At 37.5% G+C, this 27,752-nt stretch overlaps 5 protein-coding genes across 12 annotated transcripts; 2 read left to right on the top strand and 3 right to left on the bottom strand.

The window, feature by feature from the left end:
* Positions 1-888: 888 nt before the first annotated feature.
* Positions 889-9,805, bottom strand: LOC135674428 (histone-lysine N-methyltransferase ASHH3-like). Of its 2 annotated transcripts, XM_065184265.1 has the most exons (12): positions 9,599-9,802; positions 7,752-7,881; positions 7,224-7,326; positions 6,943-7,042; positions 4,068-4,146; positions 3,797-3,968; positions 3,626-3,706; positions 3,392-3,468; positions 3,222-3,312; positions 1,683-1,734; positions 1,523-1,607; positions 889-1,176 (listed from the first exon to the last, which is right to left on the bottom strand). In XM_065184265.1, the coding sequence occupies exons 1-11, from the start codon at positions 9,617-9,619 to the stop codon at positions 1,542-1,544; spliced, it is 972 nt and encodes a 323-aa protein (XP_065040337.1). In that variant the 5' UTR covers positions 9,620-9,802; the 3' UTR covers positions 889-1,176; positions 1,523-1,541. The 2 variants fall into 2 exon arrangements, 1 of the variants encoding a protein (XP_065040337.1); XR_010513621.1 differs by lacking the exons at positions 889-1,176; positions 1,523-1,607 and having other exon boundaries at positions 1,686-1,734; positions 3,570-3,706; positions 9,599-9,805.
* A 2,008-nt stretch (positions 9,806-11,813) lies between these two features.
* On the top strand, positions 11,814-15,702 carry LOC135586884 (transcription factor NIGT1-like). 2 transcript variants are annotated; one of them, XM_065184242.1, is made up of 5 exons: positions 11,814-12,292; positions 12,400-12,542; positions 12,630-12,858; positions 12,935-13,008; positions 15,210-15,702. In XM_065184242.1, exons 1-5 carry the CDS (start codon positions 12,169-12,171, stop codon positions 15,438-15,440), a joined length of 801 nt encoding a protein of 266 aa, XP_065040314.1. In that variant the 5' UTR covers positions 11,814-12,168; the 3' UTR covers positions 15,441-15,702. The 2 variants fall into 2 exon arrangements, with proteins under 2 accessions (XP_065040314.1, XP_065040308.1); XM_065184236.1 differs by having other exon boundaries at positions 11,910-12,292; positions 12,932-13,008.
* Positions 15,703-15,849: 147 nt separating this feature from the next.
* Positions 15,850-17,601, bottom strand: LOC103989999 (uncharacterized). The gene is made up of 3 exons (XM_065184255.1): positions 17,333-17,601; positions 16,565-16,716; positions 15,850-16,166 (listed from the first exon to the last, which is right to left on the bottom strand). The coding sequence occupies exons 1-3, from the start codon at positions 17,568-17,570 to the stop codon at positions 16,104-16,106; spliced, it is 453 nt and encodes a 150-aa protein (XP_065040327.1). The 5' UTR covers positions 17,571-17,601; the 3' UTR covers positions 15,850-16,103.
* A 1,415-nt stretch (positions 17,602-19,016) lies between these two features.
* Positions 19,017-23,182, top strand: LOC103990002 (E3 ubiquitin-protein ligase MBR2). Of its 6 annotated transcripts, none has more exons than XM_065184215.1 (6): positions 19,017-19,541; positions 19,803-20,081; positions 20,286-20,469; positions 22,404-22,499; positions 22,593-22,748; positions 22,838-23,182. In XM_065184215.1, exons 2-6 carry the CDS (start codon positions 19,954-19,956, stop codon positions 22,967-22,969), a joined length of 696 nt encoding a protein of 231 aa, XP_065040287.1. In that variant the 5' UTR covers positions 19,017-19,541; positions 19,803-19,953; the 3' UTR covers positions 22,970-23,182. The 6 variants fall into 6 exon arrangements, with proteins under 6 accessions (XP_065040287.1, XP_065040293.1, XP_018673614.2 ...); XM_065184221.1 differs by having other exon boundaries at positions 19,017-19,585; XM_018818069.2 differs by having other exon boundaries at positions 19,017-19,626.
* A 540-nt stretch (positions 23,183-23,722) lies between these two features.
* On the bottom strand, positions 23,723-26,129 carry LOC135586823 (protein PLASTID MOVEMENT IMPAIRED 2-like). Its single transcript, XM_065184186.1, has 3 exons — positions 25,976-26,129; positions 25,719-25,868; positions 23,723-25,628 (listed from the first exon to the last, which is right to left on the bottom strand). The coding sequence occupies exons 2-3, from the start codon at positions 25,842-25,844 to the stop codon at positions 23,898-23,900; spliced, it is 1,857 nt and encodes a 618-aa protein (XP_065040258.1). The 5' UTR covers positions 25,845-25,868; positions 25,976-26,129; the 3' UTR covers positions 23,723-23,897.
* Positions 26,130-27,752: the final 1,623 nt, after the last annotated feature.

The following is a 27,752-nucleotide window of genomic DNA, read 5'->3' as shown; positions in this document are numbered from 1 at the left end:
CTACTACCGACATTATCCGTCATCATCAATTGAAATATTAAAATTATATTTACTCTTTATTTTTATATTTTTATTAGTAAAATAAAAAATATTAACATAAATGAACATAGATGAATGCAAATATAATTTTTTTAAATATAGTAATCGATACACTAAGATAGCTAATTACAATAATTAGCTATTGATCTCATACCCGATTGCCTTCAAATACTAAAGATAGTTCTCATACCCTCGATAGCCTTCAAATACAATCAATCCCTCAATACACTTTGGGAAGCAAAAGAGAGATCCAAGAATCGAACCCAGCATAAATTTGATGACTTGAGCTTTGATGACTAGATGACTTGAGCTACTCACTAATCCATTTCTCAACCTATAGACAGTGCACATAAACAAAGACACGGAGAACACGGAATCAATTTAACTTTCTGGTGTCACTTTCCTGAGCATAAATTTCTGTCTTGTTTAATTATGACAGATAACATGTATTGGAGTTGCAAATACTGATAGTTTGATGATAGATGAACAAAACCACCTTTATCAGCCACATTAAGTTTGCTAGAACATGAAAGTAGCCACACAAGCACTCAACAATGTATGCTTAGGTATCTTGTCCTCAAGACAATCGATGTAGCTGATAGAAAATTCCTAAAAGCAGCATCTTCATCCTCAAACTTGAAGACTCCAAATATTTTTTCTAAACAAGGGTTGGAAAAAGGGTTATATGAGTGGCAACATCAATCAAAATCACTTTAGGCAACCAATTAAGCTACCAGAGAAGAATTGAGTCCACGAACAATCATCATATAGAACCTCTTGTGCTTGAGCTGTGAAAAACATGATGGCAAACTGATCGAGTAAAACCGAAGAGAAAACATAATTACAAGAATTAAGCAATCTTCATTTATCATTGTATAAAAAGGGAAACAAACTGTTTCATGTTAAATGGGTACAATAATTCCAGGTAATATTTCAAGCCGTAGTTATACCAGCTCGAAATATTGTGGACAGGATCAATGAAAGGTATGGTAACATCAGATCAGAGTATCAGTCGGACATAAGAAGAAATGAATAGTTAGTACAAACCGGTAACAAGCACAGCGGAGACACCGTTTGACTTTGTTAGGAACACAATGAATGATTGGCTAATGATACAGTGGATCACCATGGACATTACTGCAAAGCAGAGCAACAAAGAACAGATTGAGTGATAAAAAGAAATTTAACATGCATAATTATTTAGATTGCCGGCCTTCAAATTTAACTGGAAAAATAAAGTATTATATTCTACATCTGTAATAACCATATTTGCAACAGATAATGCACACATGCTTGTCTATATGATCATCAGTAACCATTCTAAACAACATCCTACAAGATCTCCATAGGAATAAGATTTATACGAAAAAAGAACTGAAAATAGGCATGGACATGGGCATCTAAAATCTATGACAATGAACATAAAAATTTCCCAAAGTCAAAAAGAGACTGGTTTGCTGATGCTTTATGTAATTAGCATTACCTACACAATGCGTATATGGTCATAGGAAATCCCAATCTTCTTTTGACATGTCAATAACTTCTACATGTTCATCTTCATATATTACCTGCCAAAACAAAATCACAATAAGATCTGTGGACATTACGAAACTAGTATGCTACCAAGGAAACTAAATCCTTACTGTGTGCTTTCCAGAGAAACAATCAAAATCAGATATGAAACCTCCATAGTACCTGGAAAACAATAAATAGCAATAAAATGTCAAATAATATATTTCAGTAATATTATTTCCTCGAAAATATATACCAGAAGCACTAATGTAAAATCATTTTAGTAAAAAAGCATATGCTACCATGTACTGATTAACAATATTTTCTAGTAGATGAGACAATCAATTTGAAATCTTGTGGAATTTGTCAATCAAAAGAATGACTGCAGATGTGAAATTCAGGAAATAATATCAAATTAACAGAACAAACATATCCAATAATCCAATTCAGCTTAAGTGAAAGATATCCACCTGAACATCATCCTTCTACAAACTATTTTACACAGATACCCAATATGATTTTTCAAAACAATCTACAAGTTACTCGTCAAGTAGATCACCAGATTTTCTTATTTCTACATTTAAGTCGCTGCTTCTCTAGAAAATCATTGGGAAAAAAAAAAGGTATATAAGTGCAACTATGGACGAGTATGATGATAATTTTCAACATAATAATTTAAGAAGTAAATAAAAAATGGCCTTCATCATTTCTACAAGGATTGCATATTTAAGGAGACAAGTATCTATTCTGATGCTACCAAAGGTCATGGCAACATACTAAATGAATCACAAAGGATGTTACTGGACAATTGCAGCTCGGCTGTAAAGATATATAACATGAAAGAGGAAACCTATGCAGAATATGAATTTATTAAACTATCATGACGACTCAAGTAAGTTGCACAACCAGCTGGTCATTTTCCATCAATAGGATTGCTGAAATTGTCCTTCTGCAAATACTTAGAAATGAACAGAGGCTGGGAAGTAATCCATTTTCTCCTTTGCCTAAGCATTTTTTTATTGTGATTTGGTGAGAAAATTGCACCTTGTTTGCAGCAAGATTGCTTCAAGATTATCTTAATATCTACTGATTGATTGAAACATCTTGGTAAGAAGAATCCTGCTCAAATTCAATTGCCACATGAGCTAAGCATATAATTGCACACCCAAATTTAAATGAACAATATTTTCCCTTCTGTGCAAGACATTAGTGATTATATCTTCAAATTGGAGATTACCATCAACGTCTTTAAGAAAAAAAAGATAATTGAGGTAACTAGATTGCAAGACACTTTTGTAGATAGAGAGATAGTCTGCAGTTATATTTCTAAGCAGCAAGATAAATGATAATAATTGTACCAAATTGAATTATATTGAACCCTCTATTATCAAGAATATATCAGGAAACACTATTTTAGTACTCTATACTTCATTAAGCACCTTTAGGCCCTAAAACAAAGAACATAAATTAACTAGTTCAATAAAATAAATTCACACCAAGGAAAAATTTGTACAGATTATATCTAGCAAATGCAGTATACAGATATAACCTGTAAATTAAGGAACATATCTCTATAACAAGCAATGTGCAGCCAAATATCCAATACAAGGTTTATAAATATTACATAACATATCTACTGTAGCCAAGAAATTTTCAAGGTTTAGACACACCTCTTGTCCTTTGAACGCCACACACGTACAAGCTCCCCAATACAGTTCTCATAGTCAGTTTTCCTTTTATGATGCACCGTATTTAAACTTCCTAAGTTTCACATGGAAATATAATATAAGAAAAGGATTTATTGTATAAGAGAGAATACTAAAAGAAGACTACTGCTTACTAGGTTTATTGCCTAGTTTTTGCCTGCAGCTATGAGTACCACAATGACAAACTTGAGCTGCTCCAAATTGAACAAACCTGAAGATTTCATTAAATGAATAGAACTACTAAGTAACATAAATCACTAGGGAAAGGCAAAACAAGACAAATAAGTACATGACCAACATTGATAATATTACCAAAGAAGGATGTGCAAGAGGCTAAAAGAAAGACTGCCAAGGTAAATGGAACATACTGATAGTCATAGGTTACATCTTTGCCTTTTCTTATGTCACATAGGGCAAAAATTCCAACCCTAGTCTCTCCGTCAACTCTCCTACAAATAAACATAAAATTATAACAAAATTTACATCATGATGGAAAAGATTATATAATAAAATAATGAGAATGGAGAATTGTATAGGACCATTTCTGCATCTCGGTATTTGGCTCACAACTGTGGTTTATAAACCTTGATTTATTTCCTTTGTATGTAGCATCAATCACCATATCATGATTAACCTCACATAAGTAGAAGTTGGTATCTCCACGGTGCTTCATTTTCCAGAGTCTTTCCTCACAAGTTTTGTCATCTAGAACTGTAGAATATCAAAAAGATGAGTCAAAGATTTGTATGACTCAATCTTTCTTTATTATCTTGAAGGACAGTGGAGATAAATGGAATAGGGAGAAGTCACCTTCTCCAACATACTCGATCACAAAATCCCCTTGTTTTATGTCTTCATCTGCTACCAAACCAAAACCACATTTTTCTGTCTAGAGGAGACAAAATCTTTTAAAGGTCTAGACAAGCAAATGCTACTATATCACCGTATAGAGAACAAGTGGACACTAAACCTCCTCCATAAAAAGAAAAACAACAAGATGTCGTTCCAAATTGCCATCAAAAGAACAACAATTTGACTATGAAAACAGTTCATTGAATATGACTAGATGATGACAAACCATGGAGCAAGAAAATTTAGCCAGTTTAGAAACTGTAAATAGTACAAAGGGTACTATATTCTCAGAAATATGCATGTACATGGTGGGATTAGTAGCTTTCTAAAATTTATGGTGTACAGAGCTAAATATGGAAGACAAATAATGAAGGATGATAAATAATTCATCTTCAGTCACAAGTTTTTACTAAACTTGCACTTCTAAATATGAATAATCATTTTGGTCTATAAAGAGACTCAGATACACATGCAGAAATCTGAGATATATAATTAAGCAGCATCAATATCAGCAGCAGGAGTATGAAAATCTGTGAGATACTATTGAGTATACAATATATAAAAGGTTCCTAAGCTCCTGGTTGGAGATTAGCAGAAAGTTCATGAAGTTAAAACTAACAATATGGCATCACCTTTTGAAAAACAACATCAACATTTAAATGTAATTTATCTCAGCTCAATCCTCTGCAATTTGTCTGAAGAGTACAAATCCAAATCAAAGGTAAGAACTGCTTAGTGAGAATCCATATGTACAGGGTACAAGGCTGCATAGGCAAGAGACACAACCTTATGCTTTTGACAACTCCTGAGAGAGTGCCATAGCAACATTGATAACTTGGTTTTAAAGCATAAGTTGACACTTTTATTCTTGCCATTCGACATCCAAAATATCTGTGTTTCTCCAAATTAACAAGATTTAAACAATCTCAACTTGAAAGGTATCCTTTATTCTCTAATCAAATTATAATTGGTTCCAGAGTTCCAGGTTACTTATATTGTCACATACCCTAACTATCAAAAACAACAAACAGTAAGGTTCCAATCTTCCAATTAGTTACGATCAACTACTTGAATCTTTTTCAGACACTGATCTCTATCAAAGGTAATATAACCAGTCAAACTAAGATTAAACAAAGGATAACTTAGTCTACACAAGAATAAGAGAAATATTAAATTTTTGCACCCTACTTAGACAGTTCTTGGCTTCTTGCATCTTTTAGCAATATCTAAATGTCACTCTAGCATCCAAAATCTTCTGATTTTAATTAAATATTCACATGGTCTCCAATGAATTTTGTAAAATAATAAGAATCTATAATAAGTGTCCCAACATCTAATAATCCTCGAAAAGGAATCAAGCACTTAATCATTCAAGGCAATATAAAGAGTTGGAAATTATGGCTAATTCATCCATAATCTATAGTTCAATGGATAATTTGAAGGCCATTAATAAACAGCATTGACCAAAGGTAGCATGGGCTGAGTATTTTTCATAATTTTTCTAGTCATAGTAATCAACATCGAGTTAAGAATTATGTATGTTTTTCTACACCAAGCAGCTGAGGCCAAATCACATCTTAAATTCCCACCTGGGAATAAATTCTCTGTTAGTCATCCATCAACTTCCCAACCATGAGCTCTCATTAATGAGGATGGCCTTAACATAGAATGGTCAATTCCTTGTTCAAATTCAAGAGAACATGTCAATAGAACTAGGAAAAGAGGCATCATGCAATCTATGATTCTATATCAAGCCATAAATTCAATGTAGAATACTGCATGGCATCTTTAAGTTTGCATGAAGGTCAGAGTAACTCAAAGTTGAGCTCTCACCAAAAATTTACCTAACATCGCATGATGTAATGGCACAAACACAACATAAGCACCATTGCATGCCCATGTCACTTACATGGCAATAATTGCATGTGGGCACAACGAACAATGAATGCCAAAGTTGGAGGTTGCATAAACAGAAGCAAATTGAGGAGCATGACTAATGAGGAAAAACTATGATATAAATCAGATTTATTGGCATTAAGGATTACAACATATTAAAAGTAAACATTAAAAAAATTGTTTGAGAAACCCACATCTTCAACACCATGAATCTTGAGAAGCATGAACTAACATGAACCATCATAGAAGACATGAGTTTGATGAACAAAACGGGAATAGAGGAAAATAAAATTGGATTAGCACCTGCTTAATAGCAGTAGTGTCTACTTATGGATGTTATTATAGACAAAATTAAAACACTGCTCACACTGAACAATGATTAGAATTGGATTAGCACCTACTTGATTGCAGAATCATCTACTTGGTAATTATTATTCAATTCATTGTACTTAAAATGAAAGACTAATTATAACAAAGAGACTAACTAAATTATCGACATATGGATTAACTCATTTTTCAAATTAAGAAACATTAACTGATAAGAAGTTAATTTGGAATAGAAAATGATATGTTCATGAACATCAAAAGTTCCTGTATCTTAAAATCAAGATTTAGAATATGAAAAGTCTCAATTCTAATGGTCTAGAGTAATTTTAATTAGTATCTCCTCCATAATTCAAGTTCCATAAAGAATCACAAATCATATAAACAAAATCAGCATATTGTAACTAAGGTCAACAAACGTCATATGTAGGTTTAGATTAGGTAAATCTCATCTACCAACACATGTGTTGTCTTAAACATACAATATTAGCCAAAAATTGAATTCCTAAATAGTTCTTCATGCAATTCAAGTTCAACTCATTTCAGATTGTCTATATGATTAAAATTTGCAAAATTAAGCACTAAAAAATGGTAGAACAAAAGTAAAATATACCTTTACAACTTTCATTTTCTTCACATCTCTGTGCTGAAAAGGTTTGTTAAGACATTTGTCACCACATTTGCAACTAGATGAGCAACAAGAGAATAGCATCCTGAAGAAAAGAATTGGGGAGATCATGAGCAGTACAATCTTATCAATGTATGTTAAGCAAGTTTTCCCTCATTGCAGCAAAAATTATCAACCATAGATGTGTTGATTAATGAAGTTGCTAAAGTTACATAATTGAGAAAACATGTTTGACGACTTCATAGACTGAAACTGAAGTTGCTTACCCACAATGACAATCTCCATCACAGACAGTTGACGATCCTGTTAATTGAGTACAGGAACAGAAGATTCCATCATCCTCAATTCGCCTTTTGGTAAGATAGATGTCTTCTCAAAGGTCATGGTCAACGATAAGTTCTTGAGCAAATTAACCAAGTCATGATTTCTATGTTTATCATCCCTCTAAAAAACAACTACAAATATATATCACTTAGAACCCATTTCCATGTTTAACAGAAGTTAGATATACTCATCCCAAAGCAAAAGAAACTTGGTACATCAATGAAATCCCAAAAATATTCAAAATGCTCCCAGCAAATTTAACTGCAAACTATTAGTGATATCTTTCTGTGTTATAGTATGTAACAAAAAACTGTCAGTAATATGATGAACTGGCTCATATATGGAATCTAGTACATATCAAAAAACATAAAGTATGAAAGGAAACATAAGTTTGTAACAGCATGAAAGAAAGAGGAATCAAGAGATTATGTACAATAATGATAAAGTTCAGATCAAATTAATATGGATACTGCGCTTTATGCTTATATACTGTGCAGGTTTCCATTTCTTCAGCCAGGATGGAAGATCAAAATCAACTTGACCACCAAGCTCCATGAGCATTTCCTCAAATATGCGTTCGATGCTCCCTTGTTCTTGCTTCTGTTTACAATTGAATTAAAAAAAATCAGAGAAGAAATAAACTCCCAAACCATCTCTCATTGTACAATAATAAATGCCAGAAAATATCTTTGGAAATCAAGAAAAGTTAATTTGATAAGAAGCTATGAACAGTTAAGACAAACCCATGATTACCATATTTAAATTTTGATCAAAAAACAAGCACCTAACACATGTTCTAGTTAATGAATTAACTAACAAAATATTGACATCCCAGGGCAAATGAACTCAAAAGCATTCTGAACTTCATACTTTCAGAATTAGAAAGAGAAGCGTTTCTATATGTCACACAACTAATATATTTTGTGTACAAGACATCATAGTAGACATTGAGACTATACATACCACTTTTGGAACTTAATATATATGAAAGGAAATAACTACAGAGGGCCCCATATTACATAATTTGTGGTCTTGAGAGTCACCAGAAACTGAGAACCAAGTACCATAGGATATTCTCGAAAAAAAATTAAGATGGCATGAAGTACTTTGAACTAAACTTTTCACACCAAGATAATGTGTCCTATAATTAATGTTTCTGAACTTCAAGTGCCCAGCATACTTCATTTGTAAGAGTAGTAATACTCAATCTATGCAATATGAAACAATTTCAAAATGGTATATGCATTCAAAGTTACTTTTGTTCAATGATGCCAACCACCTGAATACGTTTAAGAGGGAACATGGAGTATTTCTCTTAGGATGTTAAGATGACAATTTTGACAATCATTAAAGACGAGAAATTTCATTCATTTAAAAAAGAAACTTTTTATTTCAAATAATCTAATTCTTTCACAAACAATTAGATGTGAGGCTGATAGAACACAAATTCATTCACAATTCAATTAATTCAATATGACTTCTGGACAGTTCAAATAAGTTCTAGCTCAGAACTATTCAAAACAACAAAAAAATTTGAATCCTCCATTTCCACATACAATGCTCAGAATCGGTTTAAGAAAAACAAAGCTCAGAATCAGTTTAATTTTCACACAGAAAGATTCATCTATGTGCTTCAAGAGCAAAAATGTGTCGGTCTATAGAAATACACAACACCAACGAAATATACTACAGGGAGAAACTGCTAAAAAATAATTAAAGCATCGAGTCAGGAAAATTAAATAAGTGGCTTAGCAGGCACGACAGAATCTGGTTGACTTTGTAGTCCTTCCGTTAGGTTCTGTGATAATGTCAAAGAACCTCTATGCCCAAAGGATTTTGTGATTGTAGGTGTTAAAAGGAACATTCAAAGAGAAAGTGTAAGAAACTAATCAAAATTTTAAAAAACTGATAAAAAAGACAAGGACTTTTTGTGTCCCTACAAGAAGTAGTTTCAAGAAACCAACAGGTTCGAGAGGCTATTTTGAGGGAAGAAGAAAAAATGGTAGATCTTTGGCCACATCAATAAACTCACAAATATCTTTCTCCAATAACTATAAATACGAATCCGGGCATCAAACTAAAACCTCGAACAGTAGAAACTAAGGCGTCATATGACCAAAATCACAGCTTCGCCACAAAGATTTCTACCTTAAACAAACCTGATAAAGAAAACCCCTTTCAGCCTCAAGAATTCGGAAGCTAAAGACTTAAAAGGGGTAAAGAAGAAGAAAATCGACCACAATAGCAAGAAAACCTAGCGAATCGAAGGCGAAAGAGCAGGGAAGAGACAAGATCTGGAGATCTTGTAGAGAAGTACCTTGTTCTTGAGCGCCGGCATGACACTCTCCTTTGCCGCCCCCGAAGAGAGAAACGGGGAAACCGTGTTGGGGACGAAGGAGGAGAAAGGGATTCCAGGAAGTGGATTTGAGCGGGGCTTCGAGGGGGGGGAGTGGGAGGGAAGTCTATGAACTCTGTACGCTTCGTTTCGATTTCGGATCGGGTGGATTTGGGCAACACTTAAAGCTTGATTTTGCATTAAGATTCGTGCTAGCCTCCTGATATACACATATATATATATATATATATAGACATACATATATATACATATTTGTACACACATATATATATATATATATATATATATATATATATATATATATATATATATATATATATATATATATATATATATATATATCTCCTTCCACTAACATCCAACAAACTCACTTTTAATCACATATGATACGATTAACAGCAGCTAATATGATTCAAAGATAAAACTATATCTTAATTTAATCACGTTAATCACTAATAATTTTTTAATTACTATTTTCGGTCCCTTATTACTATTATAAATTTATTTTAAAAAATTAATATTTTTAAATTATTATTTGTAAATAAATATAAATATCCTTCTTTTTTTTTCCCCTCCTCGAAAGATACATCAAGCGGACGACGAGCGAGGACGGCCGACATCGAGCGGGATCAATGGCGAGGAGTGTCTACAGTGACAGCGAGGATGAAATAAGAAGAAGAAAAAAATAGAAATATTTGGATGACAAATAATAAAATAATATTTTATTATATTTTTAAAGGGGCCGATAGGAGTTGAATAATAAACTTCATATATTTTTTAATATAATATTAGTACACAATAAACCTCATTAACATATACCGATCTACCTTTCGTCATATGAAAAGAGAAATACCACCACGCCACCAATTCTTTGGATCAATGCTGCGAGCTTGGCCTGTTTACGTGGCCCAAGCCTCCTCCATCCTCACTGCCTCGGATTCCGCCGCCTGCATCACCTTCTGCCTCCAATCCGCAACCATCCCATCAAGCCACGCACCCTCCTCCTCCTCCTCCCTCAGCCACTGCAACTTCGCCTCCACCTCCTCCGACGTCCCCGTCTCCATCTGCTGCTCCAGCCGGTTCAGCCGCCGCGCCGCCTCCTTCCATCGCTGCGCCCGCGCCCTCCGACCCGCCTCCACCTCCTCGCACACCTGCACCAGGATGGGCACCTGGTGCGCCGCGATATCCGGCGACCGCGGGAAGGAGGAGGACAACATGGGCGACGGCGATCAGGAAGAGGAGCATACTGTGCTGGTAGTGTACTGGTGGTGGTGGCCGCCGCCGGCGGTGCCGTACTGGTTGGTGAGCTTGAGCTGTTTCTCCCTGGAAACATTCGACATGCAATGTTTCAAGGATTTATATAGCAAGTGAACAACCGCGAAAAAGAAAATATAAATAAGCACATATTATTTATTAAGACTTATCTACTTCCAAAAATATTAAATTTGTATACTTATATATCCAAAATATTTTTTTAGAAAATCCTAAACTCATAAAATTATTCACTATCATATTTTAACAAATTCGAAATAGGAAGATCAAGATATTAAATAGATATCACCAAACCTACTTGCATAATTTTATAAAAGTAAAAAACAAGAACAAAATTAAAGCATGTCTAAAATACATTATGAAAAGCTTTATAGTGTCAAATTCAAATTGCAAAGATTGCGATGATGTGCATCAAAATCCATATTACTTGATAATAACGTAGAAAAAAATTTATTTCATTTGGAGATTTACTTCACACACAAAAAGATCCTATATATGTAAAACCTCAAGAAATGTTCATGAATCTTCCAAAGAATTCTGCAAGTGCTGTCCTTTCGCCAGCAGAGTATGGATATACGTTTGAAGATTGGCTTTGACTTTAATATTTTCCTTAATTATTAATCTTATTTAACTGGGCACGAGATATGAGTACTGTGATGTGTTACCGACACGAATGAGATCTTGATTTGGAGCTTTCTGTGGGTAACGGCGGTGTCCCTTGCGATCTCCAAAGGCCAAACCAGCAGGAGGACCAGAGAGAATAAAAAGCTTGTCGCGCATGGAAATGACGAGCTGCCATACACAAACACTTTTTATCTTCACAGGTTCGTACAGCTTCGTGAGAATCTTACAGCCATCCCGGCGCGAGAACCGCGCTCACGAGCGAAGGATTTCCTGCAGCAGTCAACCCTGTGTTAGATTTGACGAGAGAGATATGTCGCGATGTATGTATATTCTATGATTTGTCTTCGAAATCTTCGATCTTATCCTGTCGACCGACCTGACGCCCGAACTGTTTCCAATATTCAAAGCCCTTCAAATGGAGCGTTTGATCTGGCTGGGTATGCGACGGTCCGACTTCGCTCCCACGCCTATCTCTTACCTCACCGAGCTCTCCATCACCTCAACTCGTCTCTCTCTCTCTCTCTCTCGGCCTCTCTTCTCTCACCTACTGCCTCTTCAGCAGCTGTTGCCTCTTGGTTGAATCTGTGAGCTCTTAATTCCTTGTTTGTTCTTCTCCTCGTTCCTCATCCCTATCGATGGTTGATCGATCGGAGAAGGCGTTTTGGTATGACGAACTCATCGATGCGCTCATGGAGGAGCGCAGGAAGATACAGGTCTTCCGGCGGGAGCTGCCTCTCTGTTTGCATCTCATTAACCAAAGTTACTTCGTCACTCTTCTTCTCGAGTTCTTTTCTTGAAGTGTTTCTTTTGATTCCTCGGCATGACCGACTCAATTCGATCTCATGTTTCTTGGTTCGATTGTGCAGCGATCGAAAACTACATGCAACTGATGATGATGGAGGACACCGTGAGAACAAGTAATGAGACTGTCCTAAAAGAATTGATATCCTTAAAGCCATGCTCTGGTGCTTCGGAAGAGAACAAAGATCCAGATCGAGTCCCAGAGAAAGTAATGATATACGATAAGGCCATTGACTTCATGATCTCATGCATCCAAGATGAAACCTATAGTGTATATAATACATATACCACACAGGATCGAGTTCGAAAGCCGGTAGCGGTCGAGGCAAGGAAGGTCAGGGAAGATGCCCACCCCGGTGACAAAGAAGATGACTTGGGCAGTGAAGGAGGGGAAGGTAAAGGTAAAGGTGGAGATGGAGAGGACAAGAAGAAGTCTGCTTCTCAGGGGAAGACGAGGCGATGGTGGTCGGAGGACCTGCACAAGCGGTTCTTGGACGCGCTTCAGCAGCTCGGAGGCTGCCATGGTGAGACAAGCCAACTCAGTACCCTCACCTTTTTCTTCTTGAATGCTGCTAAATGTTGGACGGCTGGTTGCAGCAGCGAAGCCAAAGCACATACGGGAGCTGATGAAGGTGGATGGGCTCACAAACGATGAAGTCAAGAGTCATTTACAGGTGAGCGGATCAAGGTCTCTTCTATGAATTGATAGTTTCCCATGTCATCTTTCTGTACTACGAAGTCTTGCTATATGCTAGAAGTTGTGTAGGTGTGCCAATTTGAACGTTTTCTGAATCCGACAGACACAAATCCGAGATTACCATAAGAAGAACAAATTTAAGTTTAATGCGAAAATAAGAACATATGAGTCCTTCAAAATAAACAATAAATGATTTTAGAAATAAAACCTATTATTGACATAAATTTTGACATGCACACAAGCTGTGGATGCTTTTTTTTTTCTTTGGCAGAAAATTTTGTGGAGGGTTTTTTACACACACACATCTATATTTATGTCCTTGAAATTGGAAATGGCATATATACAATATACATTCTACCAAATGCCAAAATGCTCCACATATACCACTACTTAAGGCGCATAAAACTTGGGGTGACAACTTCTAAATATCATTAATTTATTTGATTTCATATTATTATATAAAATACTTAAATATCCATGATATTTTGTGTGTACTATAATGAGCTTTTAAAGGTATTAATCTAAATTAGGGTTTCAACTAACTGTTAACTTACAATTGCTATTGAAGATTAACCAAGATGCAGGAATTGTATATAGCTATGCTATTGTTAAATATATAATGCTAAATAAAAAAATTGGGAGGTATATCCATAGTCTTGTCATTTGTTTAAAAGGATAAATATATATATGAATTTATTGTATGATAAATTAAACAAGGATATTGTTAGGAAAAAATATCATTGATGTTTTTTGTATGATAAATTAAACATAACGTAGCCTTGATATGTACGTGAGGAGTCATCTGAAATATAGAATGATCTTTCTAGACTTGTTACCTATATAAAGATTAAGGTCGAGGGTTGATTCTCGATTCTACCGATGCTTAAGTTAACACTGAGGTCCCTCGTTTTTTAATATGGAATTAAGGATGCATTTTTATATTGACTTTGAGGAGTAGGAATAACCCATAAAGATTTCATGGGAGAGGTAGTTTGTAATTGATCCGAGCTATCCTTAAACTTTCGAGAATATTCTTATGAATATTTTATAGGTGAGACAACTCAGTAGCTTAATAACTAACTCAAGCTATCTTTTGGACTCCTATCTACCTGGGTAGGAGGGTGTTGAGTTTCCTGAGCTTTTCTTTTCGTATGAGCCTTACGTGACATTGATATGACGAATGATGACTAACTAATTTTATATTCTCTATCAAATATGAATATAAATATTGATAAAAAAAACTTAAATTGGATATGCTACTTGCAATAGTTGAGTATGAAAGGATACAATATAATGCCAAGAAAATTACAAAATGAAAATATAAATGTGACAATATCATACATCGACCTACTCTCAACCAAAACAAAACTTGTATTAGTAATAATCTTTTCATTACATGTTTTTTTATTAAAGGTACTTGCTTCAAGCTAATATTTAAAGAAACAAAAAAGAGGATTTTTTTTACCACTAGATATAATATTCAAACGATCCTACAAAGAGTATGCTAAGTTGGTCATATCATTATCATGATGAGTATACAACAAATACTACCTTCTGAAAATTCAAGTTTAGACAATACAAATATATGTAGCTCAACTTTTTCTTCTCTTAGCTATAGATAGGGCTTTGCCAAAAACTAATTCCCAAATTACATGATATATAGGTACACAACAAATGACTAACTCATCAGTATAATAAGAAATATATTTATAAAAATAATTCTTTTTGAACGAAAGAAATTATTAGTTATTTTATAAACTCACTACGTATTCTTTAGGGTTTACAAGAGAGTGTAACGAGTGTCGAACAACATAAATCTTGTGTTTGTTTTTTTGATTTATGCTTGATTGTTTCTCTTGGTATCGAGGTTATCTCCCAACCTGACATGAGTGTAAATTAGATTCATAATCGTCGATGTTAAGTTTCATGAAGCAACCATGGATGCAGGTCTTTGAGGCCCAACAGCAGGATTAATCACTCTTGTCTAGTTCATGATTCTGATTAGCTTGATGCAAAACATTATGTTGAGACACACATTTGAGAATGGAAGACAAAGATTACATGCTCCAGCATCTTCGTGTTTAAGATAGTTCTGGCATTGCCTGTTCCTCAAACTTGCTCTGCTACATAAAGTCTTGTGTATTATGGTGCAGCAAAGCTAATCTACACATGTTTCAGAAATACCGGCTTCATGCAAGAAGAAGAAGAAGCTCCACAGTGGAAAACCCTAGCGCTGGAGTTCCCCACCTTGTGGTTCTCGGAGGCATATGGATTCCGCCACCCGGTTATGGAGTTGCAGCTGCAACACATCCTGTGGTGAATGCACCACGAAATGGGACTCATCCTTCTCTGCCATTCCCGTCCTCCAACTCAGTGCTCGAACACCAGAACCAATACAACATCATCTGACTGTTCTTTTGGAGTTCTTGATGGATCTGTCCATTGTTGTTTGTCCTTAGACTTGCCCTATGTGCTTCGCCATTGCCAAGGACAAGGCTAAAGGTTCATATGCAGCGAGTTGGCTATATATATCCGTGTAGATTTGCATGTTGTAGAGAGGAAATTAGAAGTATAGGTTTTCCCAGATGTTATAAAAGAGAAGCTACTGAAGCCTTTGCACAGTCCAATGAGGCAAAAGAAGCATAAATATTGTGTGTGTTTTCATGTGAAACTCCATGTTGATTTGTTTGTGGATTTATATGATTAGGTGCAGAATTAAACTGGCCAAAAATTTGGAAAAGAAGTGATATGTTATGTCATAGCTGAGTTCTTTTGGACCAAATAATAGGAATTACGAATGGAAAGCAAAGACTTCAGATGTTAAAAGGAGATCAGCAAGCCAGAGCTTATTTTATCTCTTACATGATCAACAGTTATTCCAGCTACAGCTTTTATTTCGACAAGCGATGGGCAGAAACCAAATCAAGCCATGAAAGGATGACAGGTTCGATCTTCTTGCCTGCCATCAGCTTGGTAATTACATTCTTTTCGTGGAAACAGTAACCGTGAGACGAACAACCCACGCAGCAAAGCTTCCTGTATGACCACCGACGGGCAGCTTGAGAACTCCATCTAATTATTCCCCTGAGGCTGTCCGCCGTCTTGTTTGTGCTGACTTTCTTGGCGTTGGTTTTCCTGTTTTAAATATGATTCTGTTTAATTAGATAAGATGTATTATAATTTTCATTGAATTATAAGAGAATAGATAATAAAAATAAAATATGGCATTTGATGGGATGGAATGTTTTGATCACTTGCCACATTTTGCTCTCGTCTTCTAGAACATTATTGATATTATTGGTTTATTTTCATCTCTTTTTACTCATAATGATCATATAATAAGAAAAATAAGAATACGAGTCTAATTCACTTTGAATATTATGTTTTACAGATCGAACTATGAAGTGCAAATCAAATAAAGATATTTTGAATGATATAAAAAAGATACAGCTTCTAACTTTTATCTATTGCTATTTGATTTCAGATTCTAATATTTAATTTATTTCGTAACTATTTTATGGTAACATTCTCACCTTCGCCGCTGGAGGCTGCGTTCCATTCTGCTTGGTCCGTCCATCTGGGGATTCCTTTGTTGCTGGCGGCTTTGCTTGCTCGTCCTCGCCTTTGTCAGTTATAATAGATGCCTTTAGTGATGTCGTCGACTCTAATTGCTTAATGGGAATGGCTAGAGATCAAGATGTGTGCGTCAGAAAGTGTCACGAAGACACCGATCAAGCATATCAGTGAGTACTCTAAGATGAAGGTTCAGAAATGGCTTTGGTCACACAGTGACATGTTTGATGTTGTCCTTGGAGTGGATTGAAATCTCCTGTAGACTGTCTTTTGTAGTGCATGCATGTATAAGATATCACAGGTTAAAGCACAATCATATTCAAAACTTGCACCGAGAGAAAAGAATGAGCAGAGTTGTCTCCTCCGGGGATCCACATGCACGACATGCTTGTAGATGACTAAAAACTATCGTGGGGGAAAGGAACATGTCCTTCACAAGATATGGAGTGATGCATCCTAAGCAAGGAAGGTGCCAACTCAGGGCATTGATTGATTCACTTCCAACCACTGGATTAATTTCATTTGAAGAGGAATTTTGGAGGAGAAGAAGAATGGTTATGTTGGATTATTTTCCTTCATCGGTATTGTTAACAAAAACATTATGATTTGCGTGGTAATTTTGCTCAAGCTGGTGCTGTAAAGCTAAAAAGCAATATCAAATCGAGAAGCATTTCTAGTTAATGATCTGTTATGTAATCTTATGGAAGATGTGTGATGTGTTGCCTCACAGATCGACAGTGTCATGTTCAAGGTGCCAATTGCAGGAGGTGGGTGGTCGTCGGAAGCTTTGGTGCCTTGGCTTTCCTCCGGTTTCTTTGCGTCGCTAGGTTGCTTCTTTGGTGGCTGGTAGCTGGGTTTTGATTGTGGAAACTCTCCTTCTGTTGCTGCCTCCACCGCATCGCAGATGCAGCAGAGCAGCCTCTCCCAGAAGCCTCTGCTGTCATCCTTTTTCTCCTCCCTCCTCATAGCTTGGCTTGGCTGCAGGCTCTGTGTACATATATATATATATACACACACACGCTGTTTGTTCCTCCTCCAAAATAGTGGGGCACCCAACCATGCTTAAAGGAAGACGACTGCTTATTATTGGTGGCATGAGGAACAGCATTCCAACTCCATTTTTCCCAGGCAAGCTTTCTTTTGTTCAAAGCTTCATCCATGTGCCAATTAGGCGAGGGAATTGTGTGCCTTGTTCAAAGGCATCAGGTTCTGTGCTCTCTGGCATGATGTGCCACTAACATTTGTTGGCAACGGCAATCCAAAGCTTGTGTCTTTCTCCTGAGGTGTGACGAACGCAGTGCGTGGATTGCTAGGCATCAGCACCGATGAGTTTCGTGAGGTGTGATGCACCATGGCAAACCTTGTAGTTCTGATGGCCTTTACACACGCATCTTTGCAGGCCAAGGCATCAAACTTTGTGGCTTTTCATTGAGCGATGCACAGTAAAGCCACTCCGCATTTGATTGGCATGCAAATCATGATGTCTTTCTTGCTCTTTGAGGTGCTGCTGCAGTCGCCCACAATTTCCGCATGCCAAGAAGGGCCATTTGAATAGTCTCTCTCTCTCAGAGAGAGATTCCTGGAGTACTCTGTCAGCTACTCATGCTTCATCCAATTCTTCAAGCATCTCTCTCACCAATCATATCAGATAGAAGATAGAAAATTGCTTTTCACCATGAAAAGAAACGGAGATACTTCAAAGAACAGACAGAGGAAGATGGCAAGGAGAGAAAGGGGAGAAAATAATAAATGGTAGAGTGAGAGGCAAGAAAGTGGAGATGAAATTATCTTAAAATAAATATGTATACGATTCTTTTGTGTTAATTATATTTGAATAATCATCCAAGATTGCTTGATTTATTGAAGGTAGTAATGCGTAGCTGCTCTAAAAATAATTATAAGCAGTAGTGATCGTCTTCGAAACTACTTTTCCTATGACCCGTTACGGTGATCCGTTTTAATAGTAATAATAAATAATATAACAAAAAAACCATGCTATTGCGGGATTGATGATAACGATATAATGATCATAACGGTTCACACTCGCAGTAACGTTACTGTCACAATCTCTCTTTCCTGGTAAAAAAGTAAAAAGAAAGCAAAAGCAGGAGTCAAACGACATTTTGACTGCCCGTTCTCCCACCCATTTCCTCCGCTCCGTCCTCCGGATCTAATCCATTACTAATAACAGAAATATCAATAGATGGCGCGTTCTATCGCATTGAGTCGCTTATGCTGAAAACGTGGAACTTTTTTATTGGACTATAAATATTTTTGCTCGGAAGGCACCGCACTAGATCCGACAGCCTCTTTGTTAGATAATAAAAATGGCATATTTATTTATTTTAATTCATCTTACTTTATGGGCGAATTATCAGAAAAAAAAATCTATTTTTGAAATTTTTTGCAGAGCATCCTTTTGTGAGGCGTGTGAAAAAAATCATTTTGCCTCTTTTTTCGTCGGACCCGCCGCCTCCCGCGAGGGCCGCCGCCGTGACCCCGTCGGCCCAGCCGCTGCACGCCTCACCTGCTACCCTCGCACGAGGCGGCGACAGCGAAGGCGTGCATCCCCTTCTCCTTCCTCCCTTGCGGTCGACAGCGAACCCCCCGCCCCCCGCTCGTCCCTTGCGACCGGCGACGAGGCCGTGCGACTGCCCCCTCTCCTTCATGGCCTGCGGTTAACGGCGCGAGGGGGGCTTGCTGGCGACGACGAGGGCACGCAGCCACCCACTCTCCTTTGTCACTTGCGATCGACGACGCGCCGTGCCCCCTTCCTTCTCCTACAACCGACAGCGAGGGCTATGAGCAGGTCTGCGAGCGACGACGAGGGCTGTGGGGGAAGGGAGGGGACAGGTTTGCGAGCAACGACGGCGAGAGCTGCGGGCGACGGGCCCTTGTGCAAGGGCTGCGAGTGACTGTTCAAGGCGAAGGGAAGAGGTGGGAGGAGCTTGTTTCGAAATTTTCTAAAGGACGAGCGCTCGGTAGAAGATTTCGAAAAGTTTTTTTTTCAGAGAATTCGCCCGTAATTTATTTATTTCGAACTCCCTCTTCTCGTATCCATTTCCATTTCATGGCCTCCGGCGACGGCGCCTCGCTGTCACCGGTCCGCCACAGCCTCCTCCACCTCCTCCGCAGCTCCTCGAAGCCATTCCTCGCCGACCGGAACCCTCTGATCTCTTCCCCGCTGCCCATGGCCAGGAAGAAGGAGGGGCGTTTCGCGTCGGTGGCGCCTCGGAGGAGGCGTCGCAGGCGTACGTGCCAGCCGCGGCGTCCGCGAGGTCTTATTCGGACTGGCAGCGTAACCGGCCGCGGGGGAAGGCGAAGCGGAAGGAGGAGAGGCGGAGTCGTGATGGCGGCGACGTCTGGTGCGCGCCTCGTGTTCCATTTGCCTCCGAGGCGTCGGTGGACTGTGTTGTATCGTACCGTCGGTTGGCGGGGAGCGGGCGGCCGGATGCCGCCGACGGGACTCATTCAGAGGTGGTGAATCTTTCGTCGGTTCTTTTGATTTCTAGTTTTTTGTCGTTTCTTCTTTCTTTGTGTTAATTCTTCTTCTTAAAAGTTTGAATTTGTATTGTAATTCTCCTTTCACACTGAAGTCATTGATTCCTTCTATCAGAAATATACGTATTCATTGCATAAAGGAGGTTAATTGGGTATTAAAAGAAGTTCTCTTTCTAATAGTTTGGATGCTTTCCTTTGGCTGACGCCACACTTGCCTATAAGTGGAGTTCACCAGGAACATACCTCAGCCTTTATGGATTCTTCCTTGGAACTCGATGCACCTTTGTTTGGACATGATCTTTCGTCATCGGGGCATCTTCACAACTTGCCAATGTATCGCCAAACTCCTAGTCGTCTTGAGGAGGTAATGAGCTAATGTACATTGCCTTGTGTCTAGCTTTATAACTTGCTATTAGTTGCTCAATTTGTTGTTATCTTATGCCTTTGTTCTAGTGTTGAACTAGAACTAAATGATACACATTTGTCTAATTGTTTGGTACAGTTCACAGTGGAACATATTTTGAGTTGATTGAGTTATTCAATGCTAGAAGTTCAGTATTCTTGAATTTATATTGGTCATTGAGACTGAATCTACTTAAATATAGTTACTTGAGTATTCTAGAGGTGTCTGGTGTATCCTATAAGTTATATTTAAAGACTTGCAAACAGTATGAACATTTGTTGCTAGTCTTTAAAGTCAGTCTCACTGCTTTTTCCTACACTTGAAAGCTACGAAGTTGTCATTCATGTCAATTTAGATGAGTACAGCAGCAAATCTCAACCCTTTGTTGAGATCTTACTTCCATAGGAGATCATTGAATATCAAATATGGATGGACCAGGTTTTATTTGTTTCTGTATAGCTTTTTCTAATTTTAAAATTCTCCAATAAATAACGTGGACTGGATTTCATTTCCTATATATGGATTGACAAGTGAAATAGTTACTCGAATTTCAGTTCAAGGCTACGACAATGATGCACCTCATTTTTAAATTGCAGATTAAGTCTATTTTTTACCTATCAAAGTATCAATATATTCTGTTTTGTCCTTCATGTATCAGATGGTTGGATATGTATTCATGTATGGACTGACTAGTGAAAAAATTACACAAATTTCAGTTCATGTCTCTGAAAATGATGTACATCATTATAAAATGTAGATTTAATTTTTAATTGCCTACTTATTGATATATCTTGTTTGGCCCGACCTATATGATATGTGCGCATATCATACTATGACATTCCTGTCAATGCAACAATGCCACTATAGATAATAATAAAGTTTATACATTAGGAACAGAGGTGCTGGGACATAAGATAATTCATCTCTGACCCCATTTACATATCATTGGTCTCCCTGCAGCAATGGAGTCGAGAATCTTTAGATGAAAGGGGATGAGAGGAAATTCAGTTTTTATAAACTGTGAAGTTGTGGGATAGGAGGTTTGTTATATCTATCTTGCATAAAGTGATCACTTCTTGCCAAAAAGGATACTAAAACTTTGGTCACCGGAATGGTACTTGGGTAATAAGGAAAGGATATGACAATGTGGGTTATGAGATATATGATACAAGGGAAGATCAAGAATTGGGATTACATAGGACACAAATTGCTGTTTTCTTTTCTGTTTTATTCCTTTTTTGTCTATCCATACATTTCCCTTCTCTGTAATATCTTTTTCTTTATTCGCTTCCTCAAATGTTACTTTGGGTGTCTTATGTGGCTGAATGCTTGATTATATGAAGGTAGAGGCAAAGGATGGCTTCTCAAACTTCCTTCAACACTTTAGAGTGGATCACCAAAATTAATCCATAGCATAGATTAATCAGTGCTTTTCACCAAACAAATATCTAATAGAAAACCCTATATCGCTAGCGGCTTGTGCATGTTAAATTGTTTTCATAGGAAAAAGATAAATCTCGATTTTTTCTAGAGGCCTAATAGTATCGCCATCTGATTCTAATAATATGTTGTGGACTGCAGGTCATTTTTGAGTCCAAGAACTACAGGTCATTTATTTGTCCAATCTTGATCCATACATCTAGTATCAGTGTCTTGCTTTCATTAGCGTAAAAAGCATAATGTTTAAAACTGATAAGGAAAACAGGCTTTAGAGATGGAGAAATGTGTTTTATGTATGTGTGATAAACGAGTTCTTTTTGTATATTTTTTTACAAAGTTATAGAACATGGACTTCAGGTTGTTTTACATATGGGCATTTCTTTATGTACCAGCTGGGAAACCAGTGATCAACTGACGTTAATAGATCACCCACTCAGATTTGCCGTACATTGCAGATCTTGATGTTCCAGAGAAGAATCTCGCTAGGAAGAATGGACCTGTACGACCAATACAGAGATTGGCAACTCGATGTTGATAATATGTCTTATGAGGTGCTTAATTTTCTTCTGTACATGGCTTTGTTTTTCATTTTCTTTTTATGTATCATTGAGAGTATTTGCTTCCCGTTTCTTCCACTCAAACAGGAGCTACTTGAGCTGGGGGATAGAATTGGGCACGTGAGCACTGGGCTGAAAGAGGAAGAGATTATAGGCAGTCTAAGGAAAGTTAAACACTCATTTTTTTATGCTTTAAAAAGATTCTTCTCGACTGAAATAGATGGAAAATGCAGCATTTGTCAAGTAAGTACTTTTTTTAGCTATTGGAAACTACTTTTATTTTCTATTTTTTTCAATGCAGTTGTTTAATTTTCCTATTCTTTTTGGTACAGGAAGAATATGAAGCTAATGATGAAATTGGAGAGCTGGATTGTGGTCATAGCTATCATGTATTTTGCATTAAACAGTGGCTTCTACAGAAAAATGTTTGTCCTGTTAGCAAGACTTCTGTTCCTAGAACTTAGTGATGCAGTTTATTGAGGCAGGTTCCATCCTTTCTTCATCTCCTGTACGTAATTTTCTGCCCTAAGGTAGACAATGTATTCATTCTTTTGTATTTTATGTTTAGCTTCTGATAGAATTTTGGCATTTCTAGGTCTCTGATTCTGGTTAGACAAGCTTCACCTTGTTTCTTATCATTGGATGTTATAGAATTACAATTCATTGTTTTTTCTTGACTAACTGAAGTTTCTATCATGGAGTTTGAATGAGGTATGGTTGCATCAATGCTATAAAGAGCCAAATTAGTACACATATATGTGCAAAAATAGATTTATATAGAATCCACTTGTGTTTTAACTATATATCATTCTTCTAACATGGTCAATTTATTTAAACCACATAACACTTCCATTTCACACATGGCAGTATAAAAGTCATGAGCAATACTGATGTCAACCATTGATTTATTAGATTTCTTATTTGTGCTAACACAGCACGTATGAGGCTATTTGTGTTCATAAGATCATATTAGCAATATGTAAATTGTAAGCACCTATCAGCACTAGTATATCTATTTCATTTCTTTTATTAGTTTGTAATTTGTTTATTTTATGATTATGTTTACTCACTTCTTTGTATGCTGTAATTCTGATATTCATCGTCTTCCAAATTTATTCATGTGAAAGAACTGTTTATTTATGCTGATAGTTTATTCCTCATCTATTACTGAAATGCTCGTCTCTGCAAGAACATGAAAACAAATGGGAAAACTGGTCTAACAACAACATGGTTTAGGCATTCCTCTTTCTGTAGTCAATAATATGTTCTCCAAGATTTGGCACTTATGGAGTTTGACAAGAAGAAAACAAAAAGTCAAAATACAAAACAACAGAAACAATTACATATGGTTCTTCTTATTTTACCAACATGCTTTCTTCACACACTGCACAACTATACCTTCTGCTTCCTGTTTCTCCTGTCACCAAGAAACTTGAGTAGATTGGGCATTACCTTCTTTCTCTTCTTGATGGTAAACGATGGGGAGCGAGCATTTCGGGTTGCAGATGAGGTTGAAAGCCTTCTGACTGTGATTCTTCTTGATGATGCTGCCATCCCATTTTCTCTAGTGGATTTTCTTGGTTTGGCAGGCACAGCACTCTCCTCTTCTTCTTCACTGTGTCCCAGTTCATTTGGCTCTTCTTCCACAGCTGATGATTTCTGTGTCTTGTGGAGCTCCATCACTTCCCCTGTTCTGGACCTTTTGATCTCCTTTTCAATGAACTCGGCCTTCATCATTATCTCCTTCTCTTCAGCTGCTAATGCTTCAACCCATGCCTGAGCAGCCTCCACCTTTTTTGTTGCAACCACTTGAGCTGCAGCTGCTTGCTGACCCAAATACTCAAACTCACTTCTTGAGATGGTCACAGTGGAGCTATGTGGTATTGATAAGGCTCTATTCCTCATGGTCCTATGGGCTACATTACTCAACTTCCTGAGTGCCATAGCTTCTGATGCTTTGGCTGCTTCAAGCTCTTCCATGGAAGTATATAATCTTTCCTCGGCTGATCTAATTCCCGAGTCTGTCATGTCGATTTCATCCCTGATACTTTTAGTCTCTTCATCAATCAGCTGTTTCTCCTTCTTTGTAGTCTCTATTTCTGTTTTCATTTGTTGGAGGGCAGCTGATAGGTTGGAAACAATTGCTTTAGCCCTTTCCTCGGCAACTGTTGCAGCTTCGAGCTTGGATTTGGCTTTTAACAGCTTAGAATTGAGGTGTTGGATGTTGGTTTCAGCTCTCTTTTCTAACTTCTTCAGCCCACTGGTCTCTGCGGCAGTGCGCATCAGTTCTTCTCTGATGTGATCCATTGAGATCATGAACTGAAAGCTTTCTTCCTTGATTGTAGCCAACTCCTGTTTGGCTGCTTTTAATTCAGCTTCTGCTGATTCCAGTGCAGTTTTTGCATCAGAATCTTCTTCTCTTTTCTTGTTAGCTTTGATTGAAAGATCTGTCTGATAGCTTCTCTCCATCGCTCGAACTAATTCCATCTCACCCTGCAACACATTCACGTCTGAATTGGTTATCCTAAGCTTCATTTCGAGATCCTTTGAGTGATTGAGTTCTCTTTGGAGTTCCTTAATTCTCTTCTTGGCAATCTCGATGCTCTTAGCAAACTGATCAGCCTCGGCCATCCTCCGGGCTTCTGTATCTCGGAATTCTCTTTCTGCTTCCATGCGAGCGAGCTCCACCAGCACATGCTCTTCGTCGGCCTCATCTACCTTCTTCTTCAGCTCCTCCACGGAGCGTGAATAAGCCATTGCTTTCGAGCTACAGGCTTCGGATTCCTTCTCTGCTTTCGTCTTCGCCTCCATGGCAGAGGCCACATCGAGCTTTAGTCTGCTCAGCTCCTTCTTCGCTTTGTCCAGCTCCTGCAACACCAAGTCATGTTCGATATCCTCTTGGCTTTTATCCATCTTCCTCATCGGTTGGAGCTTGGGTCTCTGAGCTCGTGCCCTTGCATTGGACTCCTCGATCCTGGAAGCCAATTCTTTCGCCACAAGTCTCGCTTGAGATAATTCAGATTCTGCCCTTTCCCTCTCCCTTTGTGCAGAATTCTTGGTCTCATTTAGTCTGCTAATGTCTGCTTTGGCTTGGTGGAGTTCCCTTGTTTTCCCAGACAAATCCTTCAGAGCAATTGGTGAGCTCAGTTAAGCTAACAGCAAAGAAACATTGCTGAGTTCTTGACAGGATGTACACAAAGGCATGACAGATACCTCTTGTGGGAAGATCTGGCCATTGATCTTGTCCGGCTTTCCCCCAAGAACTCTTTCACCGGACAAGCCGATGGCTGCCTTTCCCGATCCAATTCCTTGTGGACTCTGAGGTTGTAATGCATCCATTTGAAGCAGAAGACTATACACAAACTGAAAACGAGATGCAGAATCCATCACAAAGTACTCAAAAACAGACCGCCACGGATTCAAAAGAGAAGAGAAGAGAAGAAGATGGAGGAAGGCCAAGAGAGGCTTACAAATCTGCTCCTTGTTTGCCATCTTGTGATGATGGAGTGATGAGGAGATGGCCATTGGCTCTGCAGATGCTGCCGGTATGTGGTGACAAGAGTCTACAGGTCACAGGCGAAGGTTCTTAAGAAGAGACATGGAGAGGTTTGTTCTCTACTGCTTTGGCTGTGATACACACAAGGCTGTATCTTTGACACGCAGAAGAATCACAGCCACATGCACATCTCTGCTTCTTAGTTCTGCCTTCCTCGTGTCCATCAAAGCCTCCTCATAATATGATGACTTTGTTCTCTTAGCATTATCCTCTTAGTGATTGCAGCTGCAGAATGCCATTATGCCGAGGGAAGCTGCAGCCACAGGAAATATAAATGCCAGTAAGTTGGGATGTCTGACAAGGAATCTATCTCATCGTTCTCGTCAAAATAAATATGCAATCTAGCTTTGACATTTGCATGTTGTAGGTTTTGTATAACTGGAATATTATTTTGATTTTTTGAGTGCTTGCATGCATCAACTCTTTAATTTTTTTTGTTTAAAAAAATCTGCTATATTACCTAAAAAGGCAAGATCAGAGGTGTTTGATAATGATTTTTGATAACTTTTCAAAAATCATTATCAATATGCTTATATAATAAGAGGAAAGAATTGATCCCTCATGCAGAGGGCTGCATCTATGCACATAAATTTGTGATGTGTAAAGATTATACCAAGGTCAAAAACACAAGAAAAAAAAAAAGGATATGTCAAAAACATGGATCTTGAACCACTATGTCATGTGAGGGGAGAAAAGAATTTGATGTGTATGTGGATGATTATTTGGGTTGTTTGTTGATATATATGCAAATGTAATATAATTAAAGATGTGTTATTCGAAAAGAGTTTTTGACATATCAAATCTTAGAAAAATCTATGTCGCTCCAGATATTAAAGGTCTCTACTACATAGTTGAGTTGATAAAATATAAATATTTAAAATATATAACATATTTTTATTCTTCAATTGTTAATGGTGGAGATGATATACATTAAGAAAATAGTATATATGGTCACTTAGGATCATGACATCACTACTTGATGAGTAAATGATGTGTGCATTAATGCATCTATGTATGTACGTGATAGACTTAGATGGAGAGGCAGATGCATGCATGGAAGTATTCAGGCGAAATATGCTGATGTGTGCCAAGCAAAGAAGCCTTTTTTTAGTAGGTCGTTAATTATATTAGGGAAAAGAGGGACTAAATTAAATTGATCGGTGAACATATGTCCACACTCTTCTTCCTCTACTAAATTAATTATATATTAATCATTATATTTAAAAAAATTATATTAAAATTTTTATAGTTATAAAAGTGAAATATTTAATCTCATTTATCTTAACCTCGTTGGCTTTACTAACGAAAGATACAATATGTGATAGCACATGCATGAATGACATAAAAACGATGGACAAAAAAAATAATTTGAATGATAGTGGCGGATAGTGATACCATGACTAGTTATGGTAGTGGTGGTCGATGACAACGACATGATGGTCGGCTTTGTCGATATTGATCTTAATATTGATAACGAGGAAAAAGAGGAGACAAAGCGGTGATGCCTCTGTATCGACACCAAAGGAGGAAGAGGGGGTAGTTGAGACATCTGTGTTAATGTTGCATCACTTTGCTTCCTCTTCCTTCTCCGACATCGCTTTGCATCTACGTTGACACCAAAAGAGGAAGAGGAGGCAAGTGAGGCATCTACGTCATCGTCAACGAGGAGGGAGGAGGAAGAGGGGATAGGT

Source organism: Musa acuminata, chromosome BXJ1-1 (assembly GCF_036884655.1).
Source record: "Musa acuminata AAA Group cultivar baxijiao chromosome BXJ1-1, Cavendish_Baxijiao_AAA, whole genome shotgun sequence".
Taxonomy (NCBI): domain Eukaryota; kingdom Viridiplantae; phylum Streptophyta; class Magnoliopsida; order Zingiberales; family Musaceae; genus Musa; species Musa acuminata.
Note: the sequence above shows the minus strand (reverse complement) of the source record. Positions and strands in the feature narration are given on the sequence as shown.